This window comes from Platalea leucorodia (assembly GCF_965183815.1).
Source record: "Platalea leucorodia genome assembly, chromosome: 4".
NCBI classification, from domain to species: Eukaryota; Metazoa; Chordata; class Aves; order Pelecaniformes; family Threskiornithidae; genus Platalea; species Platalea leucorodia.
This window is the reverse complement of record NC_138826.1, coordinates 6,198,332-6,220,690: the sequence shown is the minus strand read 5'-3', so window position 1 is coordinate 6,220,690 and position 22,359 is coordinate 6,198,332. Positions and strand designations below refer to the sequence as shown.

At 41.5% G+C, this 22,359-nt stretch overlaps 1 protein-coding gene across 6 annotated transcripts in view; it reads right to left on the bottom strand.

The window, feature by feature from the left end:
- Positions 1-22,359, bottom strand: part of FGFR2 (fibroblast growth factor receptor 2) — a gene marked incomplete at both ends in the record, with an annotated part of 81,397 nt that overhangs the window by 20,637 nt on the left and 38,401 nt on the right. For 3 of the 6 annotated variants that reach the window (XM_082310626.1, XM_082310628.1, XM_082310630.1), the window contains 3 exons: positions 6,044-6,240; positions 8,414-8,558; positions 11,193-11,383. In XM_082310626.1, coding sequence (XP_082166752.1) covers positions 6,044-6,240; positions 8,414-8,558; positions 11,193-11,383 — 533 coding nt within the window. Of the gene's footprint in view, positions 1-6,043; positions 6,241-8,413; positions 8,559-10,178; positions 10,327-11,192; positions 11,384-22,359 lie in introns of all 6 variants that reach the window. The other 3 variants (XM_082310627.1, XM_082310631.1, XM_082310629.1) reach the window with 3 other exon arrangements.

The window sequence follows — 22,359 nt, the reverse complement described above, 5'->3', positions numbered from 1 at the left end:
ATATCCCTTATGTATCAGAAATGGCCCAAAATGTTCTGGGGTCTTTTTTTTTTCCATGAATACAATATTTGTATTAGGCACTGTTCAGATCTCTGCCAGAGTTTCATCTTTTCACTACCTCTTACACTCACAATTCAGCAGTCTTAGCACGGTTAAAACCTATAAATGTAAACTTACAATAAACTGAAATACTCTGGTGATGCATTTCAAACACAGAAGTTAAATAGTAATAATGTATAGAAAAAAACAGATGAAAGACTCTGCCAATTTCCCTTTTAACACAATTGCACGTTTACTTCACACAGTAACTGGATGATTGGCCGGAGATGCTGTAGGTAACCAAAGTGCATTAATGTGGATAGGAATGATGAGAAATCCAGAGGAACTACTCAGTGTCTGGGAGAAGAAAAATGGACTGCACTCCCAGGGAATATTCTTCTGATTGATTAGCTGGAGCAGTACAGTTACAGGAGCTCAAGGGCTATAAAAATCTGCTCCAGAAAAGACGAAGCCAACCCAGGCTGGCCTGCGGTTGGAGGAGATTTTCTGTTTCAAAATGGCCCTTCACCTTTTCTGCAATAGTAAATAATTAACCTTTGAACTCATCCCTTTAGCATCTTTTTTCATTGCCTTAGAGCGCACTATAAAACAACAAGGAAAACCCTACCTACTCCAAGGTCAGTAGACATGGTCAACTTTAATCTACATGTATACATTTAAGTAAGAGCATATAGAAAGCTTTTTTCCAGCTAGCTACTTTCCGCTTTTCATATGCAGCACTGCTCTCCAACCCCTTACCATGCAGGTTCAAGAACCAGTGACAGTCCTGCCATGAACCCCACATTTCAGCGTGTGGAGTTGCTTTCAAGTATGTGGATGCTCTTTTTGCTTTCAGTTATGCAAAGAGTCAAGGTACACGGGACACAGGCATCACAGAGGCCATACTGAGCTTTTGCAGCAAGCTTGTAATTGTAGATGGCCAATATACAGACTTCAGGGCCACTGTGGGTCTACCAGGTGCGAAGAAACAGCAGCTGGACATCTAGTCAAAATGCATGAACTTCTTGGGCAATCACCCAGCTCACCAACACGGGCTTTCTTGGAGATAAAGGAACAAAACAGAGCCAGGGCAGAGAAGCAAGGAAGGGCATCTGACGTAGGTGAATTAGACATCTTAAAGGTCTACTCACAGTGTTGGTGATGCCTGTTTTTAGGGATGACACTACACTAAGGAGGTATTTTGAGTGCTTGATTAAAGCGAGGAAGGCAGAAGTCAGCCTGACTTGAGCAGATCACTGAAAGGACTATTGTGGTATATGTTAACCTCAACAGGACGGTAGACCTCCACCATAAAATATTCTGTGTGTGCTTCCTTTCTGCTTTTAGGAGGCCAAAACCGAGAAAAATACCAGCCTCAGACAGATCTTTAGCTCCATATCTGCACTTCAGAAGGAGAAAAGCCCACTGTGTCCAAATCTCACGCACCGATGCATTATTATATCCCCATTTTAACAACATATTTGTCCTTCGGCCAACACACTGCATTTAATCAGCTCTGAGATAATGCTTTACAAGCATTTCTAAGCAGCGGAGCATTTAAAACAAACGAATCTTTGCTGGAATCTTTTAATGCCATGTGGCAAAATCAGCTGCGGAGCAGTGTGTAATTGTCTGTAATTGATTATGAAGGGTGTTTTCCTCCACTGATGATTTATACCATATCCCGAAGCCTAGATCTGTCAGTTCTGGCACTCATGCTGTGAGATTTTAGCAGCCACACAGTGATTTCCTATAATTGTCAGTCTTTTTGAAGGCTCTGCTATAAAGTTAATTTGAAGTCATATGCATATATGTATATAAATACAATTAGTAAGTAATGCTATTAGCTGTTGATAGAAACGGTCCATCTGAGTGACTGGATCTAGGAAAATAAAAGGTTAAAAGCACTACATGAAACTGAGGATTCCTAACGTTAAGTACTGACATTTAAAACCCATGCACCACCCCTTCATGAAAAGCACTCCTTCTGAAACACTTACACAACAACAAAATAACAAAGGAGTACTACTAGCCAAACCAATGGTTTCCATACAGAGAAATCAGAGGATAAAGCAAGAAACTAAAATAGGTATTAAGGTAAATTCCTTGCAACGTATCCTACTGACAGTTGTGTATTAATCTTTGTATTTCAAGGTCTATCCTTAAAATTAATGGTATTTTTACAGCTCAATACTACATGAAACACTATGTTATTTTACTTGTTCCAGATTACTTTTGGTTTTTTTTCATGTTCCAGCTGCCATCATCATTTTGAATTACCTATTTTACTTGGTCACCTTAAGCCTTACTTTAAACCGATCAGTTTTTGCTTATCACAAACATGCTCACTACATCTTTATGAAGGATTAAAATTAACAACCACAGTAGATATAAATTAATGGGAATGTATGTAAAATACTGAGCATAAGAAGTCACTCCTCCCTATTTAAGACACATATATATATATGCTCAAGCTGAGGGTGTCCAAATTTGACAATTTAACTGTGATAGCACTAATGAAATGCTCTAGTGATGACAAACACTTGCACTTGACTTTGACTGGGCAAGTCACAAGAGATGACTTCTATAACCACTAGAGCAGCACTGGCTTTTTGTCTGCTTTTATTATAATTTATTTGTTAAATAAACAAACAAAAAGTTCTACAAAACAGATGTATACCCTATTGAAGGCTACTCTTTACCTTTTGGTTCAGTGGACCTGTCACCTAAAGCCTATACTGCAAACTGGCTTGTGATGTTCAATCCTACCAATACTTCTTCCCACTCCCTCGCAAGCTGGTACTTCTATACAGAGCATGGCTAATACCAACAGAGCGCTGCAGCTCTCTGCATTTCTATAAAGGAGAGGAATTGCTGGCTGATTTCCCTGCAAGCAGTTTCTATTTCAACCAGATCCTAGCGAGGCTGAGGATTGTAGGGGGAGGGAACTGATAATTCCTGACTTCATCATGACCCTTCCTATGAATGTGAAAAAAACGCATTTTGGCAGGGGAAAAATGCCTGCACGTGGGGAATGATAAAATCCTGTAGTAGCTCAGACTAAATAGTGTACGAGAATCCAGGCCTGCAAACCGAACCATATGTTACTCAGCAAGACTCTTATCCTGCTTAGACAAGATGGCATCAGAGTCATGCAAATGCCTCTTCGTGAACCAGGATTATTTTCATATCCAGATCCTTAGGGAGCTTGACCCAGCAGCAGAGAGCTTTGAAAACAATATCAAGAATTCCCCAGTCTATGGCCTCATTTCTCTGGAATTCCAACCAATCCCATCACCCAGCCCCGGATCTCTGCCCGGCTCCCACAGGCTACCTGCCACGAGCATCTCCCCTGCTCGCTCTCAGCAACTCGGCCACTTTCTCTATTCCTCCTCCACCCAGCACGGCACAAAGGCAAGGGAGAACCTTCTGTGATCAATAGATAAATAAAGGTTTAGTGACGACAAAACCCTACCAGGCTCGAAATACAATCCTCTGAAATACCAATAAACTGAAACAAAAATGTAAGCCTGGCGGTACAACAAAACAAACAGAGTTGAATAATCCAGAAACACCCATTAAATAAAACATCTCCTGGATTATTTTTTTTAATTCTTGATTTGTGAAAACAATCCTGAAATCCAAAACCAGCTTTAAAAGATGCAGAAACTAAACAACTGCTGCGGCCTCAGCGACCAAGGAGATGCTAACTGAAAAATTAAGGAATCTCCACTGTTGATGAGCAAGTCTTCAGGGACCGTTCGTCTCATCCTGCCTCTACAAGCTAATACAAACAATTAGTGAAATGACCAGTGAAATCCTCAAAACAGAAATACAGATTTCTTTTAACACTTATAGTAGTTATATTTTCCTCTATGAAGATACAAAAGCAGAGAGCCCTTCAATGAGAAAGTCCTGTTAATAAAAATGTACTCAGGAGAATTGAGAATAGTGGAATTTTTGCTTGAGCGTTGAAATAGGATTCGCGCTTTCAAACATATACTGTTTTTCAAAAATTATTCCCACTTTTAAAAGCAAAATGCCGGTTTTGCTAAGAAAACACAGAAAACCAAAATAATCTGATAAAACCCTATCTGACAAGCATGTTGTAAGACAGAGATTTTTTCCTCTGTGAAAACAATAGCTTTGGAGAAGGTCCATATTGCATCACATAATGATAAATAACTAAACTGAGGGCAGTGGTTGGCACTGCTGTCACACGCAATGAAATAACACTCTCCCCCCCGAGGAACCATTTCCAACTGACACAACTGAGCTCACACCAAACCCTAGGTATTTTTAATGCCGTCAACTTCTCTCTGAGTCATTATGATGCTTTCATATTCAGGCAAAAATCTAATAAATGTCTTTTATCTAAGCAGCTGATATGTATCTCTCTCTGGTTAAGTATACAACATTTGAAAAGCCTACTTTGTCCAGAAAGCTACACAGATTTTTAGCCATAGAGATGTGTGAATTGAGCTGAGGGCTTCTCATCACCTTTCTGACACACTCAGAGTCACAAGTCCCTCCTCTTCCCAGTGATTTCCAAGCAAATGAGTAAAATCATAAAATTACAAAAAAAAAAAACCAAAAAGTGGCAAAGAACGTCAGAAATAAGAATTAACATTTTTGTTCATAGAACAAACCAAATATTTTTCAGATCAGACAAAGTCCATGTCTCCCACCTCAAGATTTTGTAAAACATTGCGCTTTAGAGAAAGATGACTAAAGCACTACTAATCTGTAGTATTTTTAACCGAGGTGAAACAGGGGTTCAGAAAAAAGTAATACTGTCCAAAATCCCCAAACCAAGCTCCACCCTAACTCTGTGCAATTGTGCATTTCAAACACTTACCCACACTGAGGAACTATTCTTAAGGTACATGTGTTACTCCGACAGTGATAATATTCTGGACAGGCTGTAGAAACAATCTGCAGAAATTCTGCACAACCTATTCATGGTGCAGATGGACCTGAACTAAACCCTCAGATCCAAACCCCCTGACCAGAGCCTGGATCCAACCCCCCTAGATGGTCCTCGTTTTGAACAACGAGGTGAACCACAGCCTCAGATGCCAACACCTCTCCACCTCGCAGGGCTGAAACCTGGGGGTGGATGTGGTGGGTTCAGAGGTCTATCCTGAAGACCTACTGCAAGAAAATCAAAGCACATTAAACTCCAGCTTCAAAAGAAACAAGTCTTTCAGGAGAGGGTAGTATGTCAGAACAGAGGCTCTTTTGGCAAGTGGTGGCCTGTGACAAAGCCAAAGTCCTGTTACTCGTTCAACTGGTTTGTTGCTCGTGGTATTGACCACTCCAGAAACGCTCATTGCCAGCCACAAGCAATTGTAAAATATATTTCATGCAATGATGTTGTGTGCTTTTTAAATCTGACATTTGTTTCTGTTCCTCGCTCAAAAGCATCTGCATCTTAATCAAACTGTCCGAGATCCGATATAGTATCTCCCCTATTTTTACTTTATTACAGTCTTTTTTCTATTTTGGGGTGGTTTCTGGATGCTTCCCTCCCCTCAGTCTTCAAAATTCTTCCTGAAAAATGCCTCTCTGTATCTGGTACCTAGTTACTACAATAATAGTCACCTTAGAAACATTATAAATACACAATTAAATAGGATTCTGTTCCAAAGTCCATTAAGTCAGTAAAAATTTTTCCATTGACTTCAATGAGCTGTGGGATCAGGCCCCAAAATACTTTAAATACATTTTTTCCATCTATAGACTGCTAATACAGAACATATTCCATTTTTTACATTTCTCCTCTAACATCCCTGCCCTGATTTCCTTGCCTGGAGACACGCATTGCTGTGTTAAGATGTACTTTCTTCCCATGCCAGTTTCCTAGGTGCCAGATTAAATCCCACCCCTACTGCAATTTGGTATAATGCTTATTTATTCCCCTTTCCAAAGCTTTCATCAGAAGGATGGGCTGGCTCAGTTGTTTGGTAAAAGTTCTTTAAACTCTTTATCTACTTTCTGTTACCTGTCTGCGCAGAGGGATTCGCTTTGTCAGCTTATGGACAGCGGGCTGGCTGCTGAAATCGGGCTTCTTGGTGGTGTTCTTCATGCGACACAGGATGACCGTCAGCACCATGCAGGCAATTAAGAAGACCCCTATGCAGTAAATCGCTATTTCCAGGTAGTCTGGAGATGTCGGATATTCTTTTTCTTTTTCAGGAGCTGGATTAGAAGTTTTTAGGAAGGAACAATCATGCCACAGAGTTAGCACACAGTACAAGCATAGTTCAGTACAGTGCTTGGAACAACTTGAAATGGTAAAACGTCAGCAATTCTCGCAGTGATTGTGTGACATACAAAATACTGTGAATATTTAGGCCATCTTGCAATCTGAGAGTAATTCCTCTTTCTAGATCACTGCTCTGACTTCTCAGTTTGCCATTGAGTGGGAGCTTGTGCATGTATGCATACATATATAGATATATACATGTGTCTGCCTAGACAGGTAGATACATATACATTGAAATACTGGATAATCAAGCATAATTTTAGGGGAAAAGAAAAAAATGAAGTCTTCAAACTAGGCTCAGGTTCATTTTGTTGCTAAAGTCAATCTTCAAAAGCACTGTAATTCTTTTTAACCACATAAAGACACATCTAAAGATAAAATATTGAATTAGCTAGCCTAAGAGAAAAGTGTCTACATTCGCAAATAGACATTCGGGCTTGAGTCCGCATTGCCTGTTTTTCCAAAATTTTCACTGGGATCTCAAAATACAGAGGGAAGGCAGGATGAATCGGTCCCTCATCATGTTTCTGAATTCAGGTTAGGGATTTCAAGAGTGTTTCAAGGACCCGGCTGCCCAGCTGCTTAACTTGCTGCGGTTCACCCCGGGTGCCTAACTCCCCTGAGGTCCTTTGAAGATCCCAGTGTCGGGTTAAAAAGCATAATGGAAGTGAAAGCTGAATTGCTAGCAATACGTTAATTAATGAGTCCTCTTTTGTGAGGACTGCATATTTCAAGTAACCTCATCAGTGGTTACCAGTCTATGAGATTAGATTTTAGTGGGAGTGGTTCTACATAGCTGTTACTCTGATTGAAACCATTTTGAAATTATCTTCAAGTCAGTTATACGTGCAAACACTGTCCCTAATCCCTTATCTGGGATTCATCCCCCGGATAAACAGCATTCCACAGCAATCAGCGGTCACTCCGCAAGCAATGCACGTTCAAGCTGAAATTTTCTCGTGCCTCATTCTAGGCTTATAAAAATATTTCATTCAAGAAAATTGGTTAAAAAAATGCTGTTCAAGCACTCACAAAATGCAAACACTGCTAGCAGAAGCAAGCTCTACACAAGTACTGCTTTGCCTGCTTGGTGACAGACCACGCAGGCTCGGTGTTCACATAAGAGTGAGATGTAATTAAGTTGCCTTGTTCAATATATTTTTATAAAGGGTAAGAAATTATCTGCAGAAAGTGGGAACATTTCACTCCCATAATACGAACCTCAGCAATATGCACATGCAAGGCTTTGTACCTTTTACTTAGGATTACCAATTAATAAATGGTAAGCACAAGATGACCCAGCAAACCTCAGGTGGTTCATGTTTTTTCAAAGGAACTCCTAAGGCAGCTGCCAACACTTATAAACGAGAAAATTTGACTAGTGTCAAAACCAACTACGGTTACATCTTCTAACAGCTGATAACAATTTTCAGGCAATAAAGCACATTGATGTTTGTTTCTTTTAAGGACAGAAACATCATCAACCCCAGAACAGCAAGACATGCTTTGCAGCAAAAGCAAATGACTACTTGTTTTCTTAGAGCATGCAATGTTTAAAGATGCACGGAGCCGATTCCCAAGATATGGAAGGCACTGCTTCTGTACACGATCCATTGGCATTAAAATCAGAATTTCCAGAAGAGATTTGGATGATAGGTAAAAGTGAATTTAAGCACACTGAATAGCTCACGTATGCTAATGAACCAGTACGTGGCTGTGGCCAAATTAGTCCCAAAGCTTCATAAGAAACTTTGAATTTCATCCTCTTGAAAAAGTTTACAATGATTAATGTGCTGATTTTCAGTTATCTCACTGAAATGCTAAGGAAATGCAGTTCCTTGGCATTTCTGATGAACATGTAACAGATGTAAAAATATTCCAGTTAAGTGCAATAGCCATTCCCCCACACTTTGTTGTTGTTGTTATGTTTTTGGAGTTGCAAATATGTGACAAAACAACTCATTGGCTTGAGACAACCGTGTTTAAAAAAAATCATTGTAAATCATTGTAAAAGTCCTTTTCTGATACAGAAGCCGTGCTAATTCTGCAGCAATCAACAAGGGGAAAAAAAAAGAGGAAAAACCACAGAAAGAGAGCAGTGTATACCTGGCAGAACTGTCAACCATGCAGTGTGAAAGGATATCCCAATAGAATTACCCGCCAAGCATGTATACTCCCCAGCATCCTCAAAAGTTACATTCCGTATATAGAGAACCTCAATTTCTTTGTCCGTGGTGTTAACACCGGCAGCCTAAAAAAAAAACAAAAGAGGGAAGCAAGAGAAAAAGCTAGACATTGAGAGAATTCTTGTGGATAGGGAGATGGAGCCACAGGGCTTTGCACTTTGTAAAAGCAGAGGTGTAGAGGTGCAAAGCTCCTTCCCCATCCACAATCCCTCATCCAAAAGGCGTTTACCAACAGGTCCCAGCTCACCTCAGAAAGTAATCAAACACCCTTCACCAGACCTAAACTCACCACCTAAACATGCATGCAATCAAATGACATGGAAAAATTAACCCACAAAGCTTTTTTTTTTTTTTCTCCTTCTTCTTTTTTAATAAAAGAAAGTTGAAAGAAAAACGAAGAGAAAACAAAGTAGGACAGAATGCGGGATCCTTCACATGTAGTTACCTGTTTCAGAGAAAAGAATTTACTATAAAAATATACACTGAAAGGATGAAGGAAAAAAAAAAAGGGCAAATTCTGCTCCAAAAGACACAACTTAGTAGCTGTCTTAAGCAGTGTATGGTCCTTGTATCATCCACTGCACTACACTTAAATATTGTACGTTATGCAGTGTTGCCAAATCTCGCTTTAATCTGAAGTCTGGTAATATTTGGTAGTTTGCTTAGAAGCACAGTAGAAGGTACTTATCTCAGCTCTTGTTCAAAAAAAGATCAGTTGTGGCTCTCAGAGATGCGGATAAAAACTGGACCCCAAAGGTTCAAGAACCAGGAGATGGAAATAAAATATATTTTTCTAAATCTTAGAGGCAGACAAAAAAATCTGGAAGGTGGTTGTTTTTTTTTCTGGTCTCCCTCCAGACTTGCTAAATCTCTGGCTCAACAAGTCATGACGGACCAAACCAATCAGTGTATCAGTGATTATCCAAACTCATAGAAATAGAGTAAATCTTAGACCTGGAACCTTCCAGCTGTCCCAAGACGGGTGCAGCAGGGCACCGGTGTCAAGGTCTCTGTGATGGAGAGTTAGAGAAATTATTGTTTGCTGCTTTTTGTCTCTGTTCCATTCAAAAATGTTACTTTGAAGTACATGATGAGGGAATAAACACATTTTTACCAGACCATGTTAAAGTAAATTTAGTTGTGAGTTGTAGTCACATTGTTGCTAGTCTTTATCGTTATTGATCGGTTATTACCCAGTTAATAACGGGTGACTAACAACTGGAAAACCCTCCCACCCTGCACAGTCGCAGGGGACGTGGGAAGCTACAAGTGACTAAACTGACCTGACTTATGCTTCAGTGGGTACTTATGTGAACGTTTCATATACATACACACATGTGTATATATAAATATACACTAATTAGGTCGCAATTACCTTATTCAAAAAGTACCCTATGTGAACAGCAAAGTATGCAGAATTAACAACAAAACTGGACGTAAACACAGACACAAAGACACCAAACACAGGAGAGAATCAAGATCAGCGTCAGAAACCAGTGCTTACGGTACACACAAAATATTGTGGGAATTTTTCCATGGCTGCTGGTGTAATACCAGTTGCATCACCAAAGGAGGATTACACATATACCACAAGGCCAAAGAGTTATCCTACAAGCTGCCTGCAGTCTCCCAAAGCACCATTTTTCCAGCTTCTACATCCAGCTTGCTTTAAAAAACATTGTTACCTTGTATACTTGGCAGAACAGAGAGCCAGGCAGACTGGTTGGCCTCCCCTATATAATTGGAGACCTTACAAATATATTCTCCAGCGTCCGCCTCTGTCACATTGTACAGTGTCAGCACTTCAGCATTGGAACTATTTATCCCCGAATGCTAGAATAGACCAATAACACAGGAGAACAATGTCACTGCTGCCCAAAACGGACACCAAGCTGTCTACGGTCCCACCACCAACACGTCATAAGAATATGCCTTCCACTTCATACAGGTATCAGCGTCAAAACATTGAGGGTTTGGGGTTTGTTTGGCTTTTTTGTTGTTGTTTGGTTTGGTTGTGTTTTTTTTTTTTTAAATCCAAAGCATCACACGAGGAGGTAGAAAACAGCGGCGAGGGGGGAAAAAAGCACTTGGGCTGGCATGGAACAAGACGGTATAGAGCTGGCTGTCCTGCCTGCCAACGCGCCGAGTTTTGGCAATGCCGCCCAGCTCGGAAAACTTTGGAGTCTCCTTGGTCAGGCTTGCCCAAAACGCCTGCCAGCAGGAATGGCACCACCGATACGCCGGCGAAAAACGGACATCTCTGCAGGCTCAGCATCCAGAAAACCCAATCCTGCCAACAAGCTTTAGGCAGTGGGTGCCACATTACTTTGAAATAGGGAGGCTGAAGAAACATGAAAGAAATGGAGTAGATTGTCCCAGGTATGTTCTGGATGCGTTCTACCCATACATAAACGTCAATGATGTCTTTAAGAGGGTTTTCATTTTTTTCTGAATAAGTCATGCCTGAAACATCCAGAGATAAATGACTTCACAGAAGTAAAAAGAGAGCAAAACAGTGTCTATAGGCTGCACAATTAGCATTTACACAATCGAATGTTTATCTAACTCATTATTTCATTTTTAACATAAACACTTCCATTTTCAAAAGAAGTTCAGATCTCAAAATTCTTGGATTTACATCAAATAAATTCAATGCTTTAAAGAAGTCGTCACCATCACCGGCATCTGTAAAGCCTCACCTTTAAAACCTGAAGATACGGCAGTCCATCTGGTCCGTATTTACTGCCATTCTTCTCTACATGTTTTATCCACTGAATATGAGGTTGAGCATCACTGTAGACTTTGCAGACAAACTCGACGTCACCTCCGACGACTGCAGAGGCATTTGCTGGAAGGCCAGCTTGGAGGATGGGCCTGTGCGGTGATCGCTCTGTTCGGGTGGGGAGGGAGGGAGAGAGAGAGAAAGAGAAATAAAGACGCATAAATAAGCAGAGCTGCCAAGAAAACCGTAAGTGAACTCGAGCCAAAAAGCCCTGTAAGCCTGTTGGCTGACTCCTCTGAAATAACACTGCAGCCAAAACGTATAACAAAAACTACAGTTCAAAGGAGATGACTTGAGCACTACACTTGTAATATAAAGAATAGCTCGTTGGGGGGAGGGGAGAAACCTTGCTTAAAAACTTTAAGTATTTTTCATAGTTCAATTCAGCAAGAATTAATTTTTTTTTTTTTTTTGAGCTACTGTAAGAAGTATCTCTGAGTTTTGAAACATTCTAATTGGACTAAACCTCCACAAATTAGGAAGATTATTGATTAATTGAAAAAACTGATTAATGTATTAAAATAAACCAAAGAGAATTTCTCAAAACCAGCAGCAGAAGCCTCAGCACTGAAACTCCCCATGCAGGACACACATACCAGACAGCTCACCTTTTCAAACCACTCTGGCCAGTACTGCCATGATAGCTGTTCTCTGCTTTACCCAGACACAGCAGCAGAAATACCAGTTCTTTCTTATTCTGAGCAGGACACAGGGAAACACAGAGTTCTCTAGAAAACTGCGGTGTATTTAACATGAGCCAATAGAGCTTTTAATCTATGGACTTGCTTAAGCATTTATCAAATGTTCTTGGTGAGGCTTACATCACTGAATATAGCGAGTGCACCCTGTATCATCTGGGCATCTAGAGAGCCACTGCAGCCAGCGTTCCCAGCCCCATTTTGTGGGTGCGATATACATAGCCTTTGGGCAAAGCATCGATGGGAGCCTCGCCCTCAGCTCTGACAGCGAGGCAGCTTTCCACCACCCTCACTAAGCCTGGTCTAAAAGCTGCTAAAATCTCCTGGGTGGTGGGCAGGGTATGAGCCCCGCTCCCCAGCCTCCAGGGCCACCAACAGCCTTTTTTTTCCTGGAAAAGACAAATGGGCAAAGCATAAAAACATTCAAAGCATAAAAATCGTTCAAACATCGCATAAGAGAAACTCCTCAAAAATGGTGACCCTACTTACTAAATTTCTTTATTATCCAGTGGGCGCAATGGACAATACCACCCTCCCCAGAAACCCTTCAGAGAGCTGCCGTTTCATCAGCCCAGCTGGGAACTCACCACCTTCTTCGTGCAAACTTAACTCTGTCCGTTTCTTTTTAGAAGAACGGAAAGTTAATACTGACCTATATATACTTTCAACATACGTATTAGAAGTGAAAAGCCCATTGCCCATCCCCAGCCCAAGCTGTCCTTTCTCCCCTGCTCCAGGAATTCCTTCGAAGATAAGTAAAAAACAGCGGACCTAAATATTTATTTTTAGAGGCCGTACACTATAAAAGCTTTGACGTTACGAGCCAAATGAACTGAATTTCAAATCAAGCGTTCCTTCTTAAACATACTGGTTTCCAATAAACTGTTTCACAAGCAAACATTGCAAGTGTAATAGCAAATAATGATGCCCATGGAACAATGGGATCTTTTATACAGTCCAATATATTTGGCATGCGGCAAACATCTACTGGGAATTTATTCACTGAGGCTATGCTGGCAGCGTACTACAAAGCAGCAGTCTTATTTTACTTGTGGCAAAAGTGCATTTGTGTTGCAGTTATTAAATTATTCCATGGCTATGTGTGTCATTTTCAAAGATCTAGGAACACTTTAATATTTTTTAATTTGTAAATTACAGTAGAACATATGAATTACTATTTTACAGTTCTGGAGAGAACTTTTAGCTTCTCACCTTATACTAAATAAGCTCTAATTCCATCTCCCTCACTCCTTCATTTGGGTACAAAAACAGCAAGCAAAAATCTCTCTTTAATAGAAACCTTACACCATCTTCCAAAACTTATTACAGCTGCCTTCAGTATAAAATGAAACCTTAGAGAATGTTATTTAAAATGTTTTTTAGAAGTCAGTAGGCCTCATGTTTCATTTCTCCACATCAGGGTTTGATTTCCTTTGTGACCTTATTCTCTGCCCTTAAACAAACCAGAGAATGAGGCCTGAAACATCTTGGAAAAGTTCCTACTATGCCAGCATCAACACACGAAACGTGTTTAGTTTATCCTGATAGCCATCAATGATTTAATCTTTTATTGACGACTGTCAAACGTTTCCTCTACCAAAAAAGAGGAGGCGCAGCAAAGAAGTAAAAGCAAAGTTCTTACATTCTTGGTCCCAAATTCCTTCTTTAAAAAATAAATAAATAAATAAAGTGCATGCATATGTATAGGTAAGACATTTGTGAAATTTCTTCTCTAAGGGTAAATGTGTTAAAAACAAACTTAAGTTGCCGTCCGACACACGGAGCAATGATTAGTGCTCGCCAACTCCCCCACTTCAGCAGAAGGGAGTATTCCTCTGCCCACACAGGCAAACAGCACAGAACGAAACCATCACGATGCAAATTCAGCAGGGTTTCATGACAACCCTGGAGTCCAAGGACCACAAGAAATACGCTCAGTATTGAGGAAGATAACTAAATACGGACAAACTTCCACTAATTACAAATGACCAAGTATAAATCTCTGCAGTATCACTTTTTGGAAATAGTCATTTCAGAATGCTGTCCTGTCTTTCCTATTTCTCTGCAAACCACACCCGCCTAAGGACTCTGCTTAAGCACAGGTACTGTCAAAACCATATTCATAAATCTCACATCACTATTTCACGTTTAAAATACAAGCCTTACATTTGTAAGCAGATATCATCACTCAGACAACTGGCTACATTATTATTAGATGGAAACGGTGTGTTCTTTTTTACTAAAGACTAGCAAAAGAGTCAAAGTTGCCTTTAAAAATAATCTTAAAGGCTGGTGAAACTAATTTTATTATTAGCCTTACATAACCTAATAATTATAATCAGGATCATCACTAAACTATAATGACCATATACACCTCTAGTTATTTAACTCAGACAAATTGTATTTTCATACAAAACAAGTTGGCAACTGATCTCATAGCTCTCTAGCCCTACTGAGTTCAGTATTCCCCTTGCTCATTAATACTGAATTTAACCAGAACCTCAAGAAATAAATCTTCACTATCTGCCCACTGAAATTTTAGTGATGCACTCTCACTGCTAACACAACATGTTTCAAAACCAAGTCAACAGCATATGCTATAATACAGAAAATCACCCCATAGATTAGCTGTCTTCAAACATACTAAAAGCTACATCATAAGGACCATAAGAAGTAGTAGATACTAATTTTATTACCATAAATATTAGTTACATAGTGAACTACATACAGATCTACAAAGTCTTTCATAGATATGCCCTGCTTGCTTAAACAGACCTTCCTGGTTCAACTGAAATGTAATAGAGCTTTAAAAGCAAATGTAACGGATATTTAAAAATTTTTAAAATTGAAAAATACTTTCTACATATTGATCTGAAAGTAATTGAGCCAAACTGATAATTACATATACGTCTCCATATGTTACATTTCATTTTTACTCTAGTTCTTCCCAAAGTCTAACTTTATAACACTTTTTAAAGAGAAAGCATGCTTAATGCTGGATCCCACCTTAAGAGACAGACACCAGCTTGCTTTCTCCAGCTTGCAGTTTAGATACAAAGCCAACATCATCCCCATTTGAGGAGTCAATTATCTACAAAAGGCAGGGTGAAACTGATTGCTCACGTGAGGAATATCATATTCAAGGCTACAAGCATCTAAATTTTACACTACCATAAAAGTGCCAAGCGCTTGAGGATTTCTGCTCAGAATTGCTTGAGCAATTCTGCTTGCTTATCTATAGACAAACAGACTCGCTATCTGAAAAGACAACTGACAAAGAGACCTGCCCAATGGCTTAGAAGAAACTATCATTTAGCCCGTTAATGTTAAAACTTCAGAATACCTTCCTCCAAGAGAGAAAACTGCAAAGAATCCAGGAAAGCTGGAAAATTCTAAGTTTCTGAAAAACTGGCACAACGGAAGGAGCTGCCCAGGAAGCTCCCAGCCCTGCAGGACACGTGGAGATGGGTGGGAGCCCATCCTGCCACAAATGATGGAGGGAGAAGTGACTGGAAGAACTACCCTGGAAATGACCACTGGAGCCTGAAAGAGTCCTGAGAATTGACTCTTTAAGAAGTTTAAGTCCCTGGACAGGTGGTTCCTACAAAAGGGTCTCATCTCTCTCCCACCCTCGGCTTTATCGCCTCGAATTTTTTTTTTTTGCTGACCAGCTGCAGCCAACACAGAGGGCAATCAGAGAGGTGAGAGACAGGAAAGTCACGATGCAAACGTATGAGGTGAAGATGCTGTGGTACGGAGGTGGCTGATAGGGGCCAAAACCCAACCGAGCCAACAGAGCCCAGAAGATGCGATCCCACCACTCCGGTCCTAGCGCAGGGGATGCAGGGATGGAAAAACTGCGGGAAGAGAGGCTGCTCGCCGAGCACACCGGCGGAGGGAAGATGTAGGGCAGGATTTGCCGTTGCCAGAGGCCGAAGTAGAGCGTATTGTGACTGAAAGAGCGGCTCTGCCGCTACTGGAGTGCCTTGGCAGGGAGAGGAGACAATAACCCCGGAAGGGGTGAGCTCTGGGGCCCATCCCGAGGCCAAGTCTCCTTAGCAACCTGGCTGTGCCAGGGGCTGAGAAGAGCTCTGGTAATTGTCTATCCAAGCCTCCTTGTCACCCTAGCACAGACAGTTCAGGACCTTTCATGGGAGCTAAAAGCCAGAACCAAAGCCCATTGAAGTCAGGGGAAAAACTCACATGGAATTCAATGGGCTTTGGATAAGGCATTTGATTCATTTCAAAAAAAATGAAAACTACTCTTATTTTCTCCTTTTGAATGTGCTTGTTTCCTCTCCTTGCAAGTGTGTGATTCAAGTGCAGCCTAGGAAAACAAAAGCTGAATAGCAAATGAAGACCAAACATGAGTTCTGGGGACAACGGAGAGATCCTCAACTGGGGGGGGGGGGGGTGGGGAGAAGAAACGTTATCCAATTCTTTTCCACAATTTTTAATTAGACAAGACACATTTATCAGAGTCCTTAAGACCAGTTTTGAAATGTTACTGACTCCTAAGGAGTCGTCTTGACGGCTGCCACTGTGAAGCTACAGAGGGCTCCCTCAAATGATGCCTCTCAGTGCATCAATAACCATTCTGGATCAATAGCCCCTGGTAGAGGTTCTGTGTATTCAGTCGTCGCTGAATAAAAAATGAAGCAGATCCAGCTGTGTCTCTGCTTAACTGAAAACACAGACCTGCCATGCCCTCTTCACTTGCCCTGGTCAGCACAGCACGTTCAGCTCTAGTTGCTTATTTTGCCTTGACTCCAAGCTCGGGAAGTCTTCGGCAGCAGTCTGGACCCTGTTTGGTGAAAACACTGCCCATTCCCAACCACCTTCCTTCCAATCGTGCAACATCTGTTGCTTTGGAAAATGCTAACTATCTTGTAAATTATGGGTCTCAAAAGCATCCCACAGTGTTTTAGGCCAGACTGTAATCACAGCCTCTTCCTTGGCTTTGGCTTAGCATCCCAAACTTGCAAGATTGAGTCTTTAGCCTTAAAAAAACAAAAAAAAAAACCCAAACCAAACCAAAACAAAAAAACACAAAAAAAAAACCAAACAAACAACAAACCACCAGCCTTTTCACCATACACTTGGACTGAAATATTTCTCCTGTGTTTCATCTTCACCTGGCATGCAGAACTCTCCCACCATTGCCACTGAGCTGTGTACCTAACACAGGAGGTCCCTGAAGGCCACCAAGCTCAGGGAGCAGCACTGCTGATAGAAGAATGTGTTGCTACATGGCTCTGTCCCCGAATTAACTGCGTGCGTCCTCTCCTATCCAACAACGCATCACGTCTGGGGATTTCCTTGGCAGGTACTTTACAGACAGATGCACAGCTGCCCAACACATCCCTCATGCCACCAACTGAACCATGGACAAGCCTTGTGGAGTGGGAAGCCAGTGGTGTCACTCATCTCTGGGACACCCAGAGCCCTCACCTCATGCTCTCCTCCAAACGGTACCCATGGGATTACCAAAACTGCTCCAACAGAAAATGCAGTTATATGCTAACTTCTTAGGTGACTTAACCGCTGCCTGGAGTTGACGGGAACGTGAAACCTCTCGGGTATAGCTCCAGCTTCCCCCAGGGCCAGTGCACCCCATGCCACCTCAAAGCTGAAATAATTGCCTCTTCTCCAAAGTGGCACTAATGACCATTCAGCCACAGTTTGAGGGAACAACTCTATCTGTGCAAGCAACTGTCTCTACACTCCATTTTTGGCATCCCTGTTGAGATTGTACACACACATACTATTGCTGGCTCTGATGATGTTTTTGGTGGTGTGGATACCTACCACTGGATGAAGGCATTTACTAAAGCCACTGGGCCCAACCACAGGATATCAGTCTCTGATTGCTACCTATTTGGGCTAAATATCAACCATTAAAAGAAAGATTAAATGTTTGTCAATCCCTCACTGTTCAGTGTGCGAAGACCTTTCAAGTTGCTGTCCTGCTCTAGCTGACAGCAAAAGAAGCAGCTTGGAAGGAGAGACACAAGGATCACTGTCCTTCATGAAAGATGCCACCTACACGAGCTGCAAATCTGGCCTCAGTTCACAAGCACTCAGAGGCTGGATTAATGATTGCTCTCTGAATTAGAGAGCTCTTTTTGAGGAGAGTTCCAGGAGCAGCCAAGACATGAGAAATTGCAACTCAGATTTCTCAATAAATCCAGCATTTTCCAAGTTCGTACAAAGGACCCGATTTGAAACTGCACTTGCTCTCCATAACCCCAGGTGGAGTGGCACAGGAGGGGTCTAACCAAACAGATGTCAGAGTCCCCACAGGAATTTCCTCCTTCAAGGTAGCTTTCTACACATGGGCCAAGCCAAACCTTCGCTTCCTTTCTCCAGCAATAAGCAATTGCTTATGGGGGCCTGTGCTCTATGAAATGCTGGAAGGAAAACACTGCTAACTCCGCTATTTGCTCCATGGCATGGAGGAGTAAGGTTGAGTGCTGGCGGCTCTTTCAAAAGATCCGAAACAACTGAGCAGGTGTAGGCAAAACGCCTCTACTAATTAACGTCATACACTATATATATGTGAGCCAGGAGCTGAGCAGCTTCTACCAGCTGCACGTCAGTTTGGTTTCCTTTCTGCATAATATGAAGCACTGCATGTTGTTTATAGCCAATTCAGAAGTGCTGCTGAACTGTCATGTTCCATTTATATGTACATACATACACACCCCTCAAATCATCACTTCCTAGGTAATTTATACAGGCCAAAGTAGCATTCATTGCAAGTTAGGGACAATGCTCTCTTCCCAAACTCTGCAAAATCACAGGAGATGTTTTAAGGCTACAAGGAATAACAGATCGCTGTCATTAAATGCTAAGAGATAAAGACCATCCCTGGCAAGAATGCTTGATAAAGAACAGGAGCCTTTCAGGCAGACTAGCAGAAGAGCTTACGGATCAGACCAGCATTACCAGTGCTGATGAAATCACGCCTTACAAATTTTGGCATCTTTTATCAGTAGACATTAGCCAAAAAATGCTCATACTATTCAACGTTCCTGTACAGCAGGAGTCTTCATGTACAGCATTTCCTACTGGCCCAACGCTACTCGAAGAAGTCATCTCGGTGGCCAAGAGCTCAAAGGGGTATCGCTGCAGTTGGAGCTCCTGGCCCTCAAAAGTTGCACCCAGCGAGGCCCACAGCAGCGCAGGGATCTGCTCATGCAGATGGGAGTGAGGGGCTAATCTCCACAACCACTTTCTAAACTCCCTCTGTCCTCAAATTTAGAAGCCTTTTATATAAACTTGAGGCATTTCTTTCTGCTGGTGTGTCACACACTTCATCATTGGTAATTACTAGGCCCAAAGGTCCATCTCTGCTTTGGTTTGTGGACCAGTATCAGCAATCAGCATAAAGTGAGACAGCAGGGAACCAGACTCCGTATTATTTCCCGCTGTCACTGAATACTTTGTCGTAAAAGTAAGCATTTTAACACTGACTATTAAAGAATTTTAGTTCTAAAGATTAAAATTTTGTCACAGACACCAGAAGACGACAGCCTCCTACCCACAGCAAAGCCTGTGCCACCCCATCCAACTTCCTTGGGCCACCTAAGCCCTCCTTCTTACCAAGGTCCGTCAAGTAAAAGGCAGTACCTTTTTTAAATCTCTACAGAAACTAATCAGGTGTACTCAAACTCTTTGTCCTTGGCTTCACCACCTTCACCTCTGATTTGAAGTAATGGCACAGTTTCTCCAGCAGGCAAAGCTCCCACTGATGTTATCCCATCTGTCTCTTTGGATAGCTCTACAGCATAGCATCAGCTTGCTGTCCTATGTGCATTTTAGCTAAAATTCATCTTCGCATAACACCTTTACAGCATAAGTTCATCTGCACACCCCTTTCTCATACAGCAGCAAGCCAGGGAAAAGAAAGCAAGACCAACTTATTTGGCTTGATACAAAGCCTGTTGATGTCAGTGAAAACAGTAGGGAGGGGGAAAAAAAAAAAATCACAATCAGAACTAGTTCAAAGCTATCCTCTCAAATCACACGTATATCAGAGGGTTAAAACAGATGGGAACATCCAGCAAGATCAGGGCTAAGGCAGGCAACATGAACACTTTTGTTTTAAAATGTGAAATTATCAACAGGGTTTTAAGACCAGTTTCTCTTTAAAGCAAAGGGGTTTCATCAGGGCTGTGGAGCAGAAAAAGTCATAGCAGCAAGATTTGTACAACATTAATCTTGGAGCTTGCTTGCAGTGTTCCTCTCACAGTGCATGCATAAGCAAAAGCTTCATACATGTCTGAACAAAGAGGGGAGAGGCCTTATTTTGGTTTGAAAAAAACACGGGAAACAGAACAATGAGGAGCTGAAATTTTAATTTAAATTCTTTTCAGTGTGCCCTAAAAGAAAGAGGCTACAAGAGAATATGAAGAACAACTTGCAACTTCTCACAGACAAGTGGTAAATTTTTATTGTTCTGGCCGTTTCCAGAGACTGCATTAATTTTTATGCACAGATATATCATCCTTTGTACCATGCACAGCTCCCAGCACTCGGCTGCTTTATAATAACCAGAGACAATGCTGGGGTCCAGCATCGTTGGACTGGGCTCTCCAGTAGGCTCTGCCAAAGGTTTACCATATGCCTGGCAAAACCCATCTCTCCCACAGGGATGATGTCCTCTCCCAGCTGCAGTGGGTTTAACTCACCAGTGCGCCCAGCGATGCCAAAAAGCACACGGTGGGAGTTGTTATTGCTGTTGTTATTGTGACCTGACTGCATATTTTTCATCCTCCAAATTTCCTTTCCTGAAAACAGCTCTGCCTTTAAAGTAAAATGGAAAAAGATTATGTAAACCTTTAAAAGCCCTCTTATATTTCTACACTTCTCCCCCTTTTCTTACACAGCACACTTGCTCTATTGAGGAACGCAGGTGTGAAATTATCGAAAGGTCCATGGTGTTCTGCCTCCCCGCTAGACACGGCTGACCGACCATACCTGCGCACAGGCTCCCAGGGTGGGAGAGGAGCTCCAGCCCCCAGAGTTTCAATGCTTTGTGCTGGACCATCCTGGCTCAGCCTTAAGACATGTCTATGTTGGACCTGACCCAGCCTTCAGGCTTGCCTCCCCTGATGATGAAGTTTGCCATCATGCGGTCCCATGTCAGGAGGGGAGATGTCCCTCCATCAGGATCACACTCATTTCTGCAACACAGAACCCAGGACCTGTTCTAAATGTTGGACCAGATGCTGAAGACGACTGCTCTTGGGAAGACCCTGATTATACGCATTTGTTGTCATATTTCAAGTAATTCAGGTAAATCCAGGTAAAGTTTGCAAGACAGAAGATGCAAGAGCTTTCATAGCAAGCACTTAGGCTGGCCACGCTTGGACGCAAACTTTGTGCTCCAAAACAAGAAAGTTTTGCCTCTGTTATTTCCTACAGTTCTTCACCTCTCTTCTGCATCCACATTTTCCTGCCTTTCAGCATACACTCCAAACGGCCAGCTTCCTACGAAGCCAGAGGCATGCAAAATCAGCCCAGCTACTTCCTCGCACCTCTACATTTCTCAGTTCTTTATAGTGAACAAGAGGGATGGCCCTTACAAACCCCTCTGCGCACCACTCCTCGCTGCACCTATTCATCGGCAGATTTACACGCTGTCCCCCGAGCCCAGGGAGCACCATCACCCGCCTCTGGCTGAGCGGCAGGTGACACAACTGCTTTCTGAGAAAATTCCACTGATGGGGGGGGCAGGAAAAGTCATTTGTTGGAATATTCATTCAAATGTAGACATCGGAGGTTTTCGCCAACACTCTAAACAGTGCATTAGCACAGGTATCAATGGAAACATATATTTAAACATATATTTAAAACCAACAGCTGAAATGAAATTATGTTGCTCAGTAACATATATAATCCAATCTAATAGCAGAAATGATGCTGCAGGTATAAACACTAAGCAACGCACACATATTCACTTGTAAAGGCAGAATACAACTTAAAAACAACTATTTTGATCGCCTTATTTTTGATGGTGATTAAAAATCCCTAAAAGTATATATAATTTTAGTCTTTCACAATCATCTTGTAAAAATGGTAGACTAACTTTGTTCCAACTAATACACTGTCATGTTGAGTTCTTCACTCAGCTTGAGTTCTGACAGTATCAGTGTTTCTCTTTCATTGACAGTCAAAAATGTCAACATATGCATGCAACCTTTTAAAGAGCAAGCTGGAAAACCAATCTTAATATTTTATATTTACAGAGCAGTTCAATATTCAAAAGTGCTTAACAAACTATGATTTGTTAATTAAATTAGATTTCACTTTATTTTTATGTTTAATTGGAACAACTGCCGTTGAAGCTGCACCATGAGAACAGTAGTAATACAAACAGTA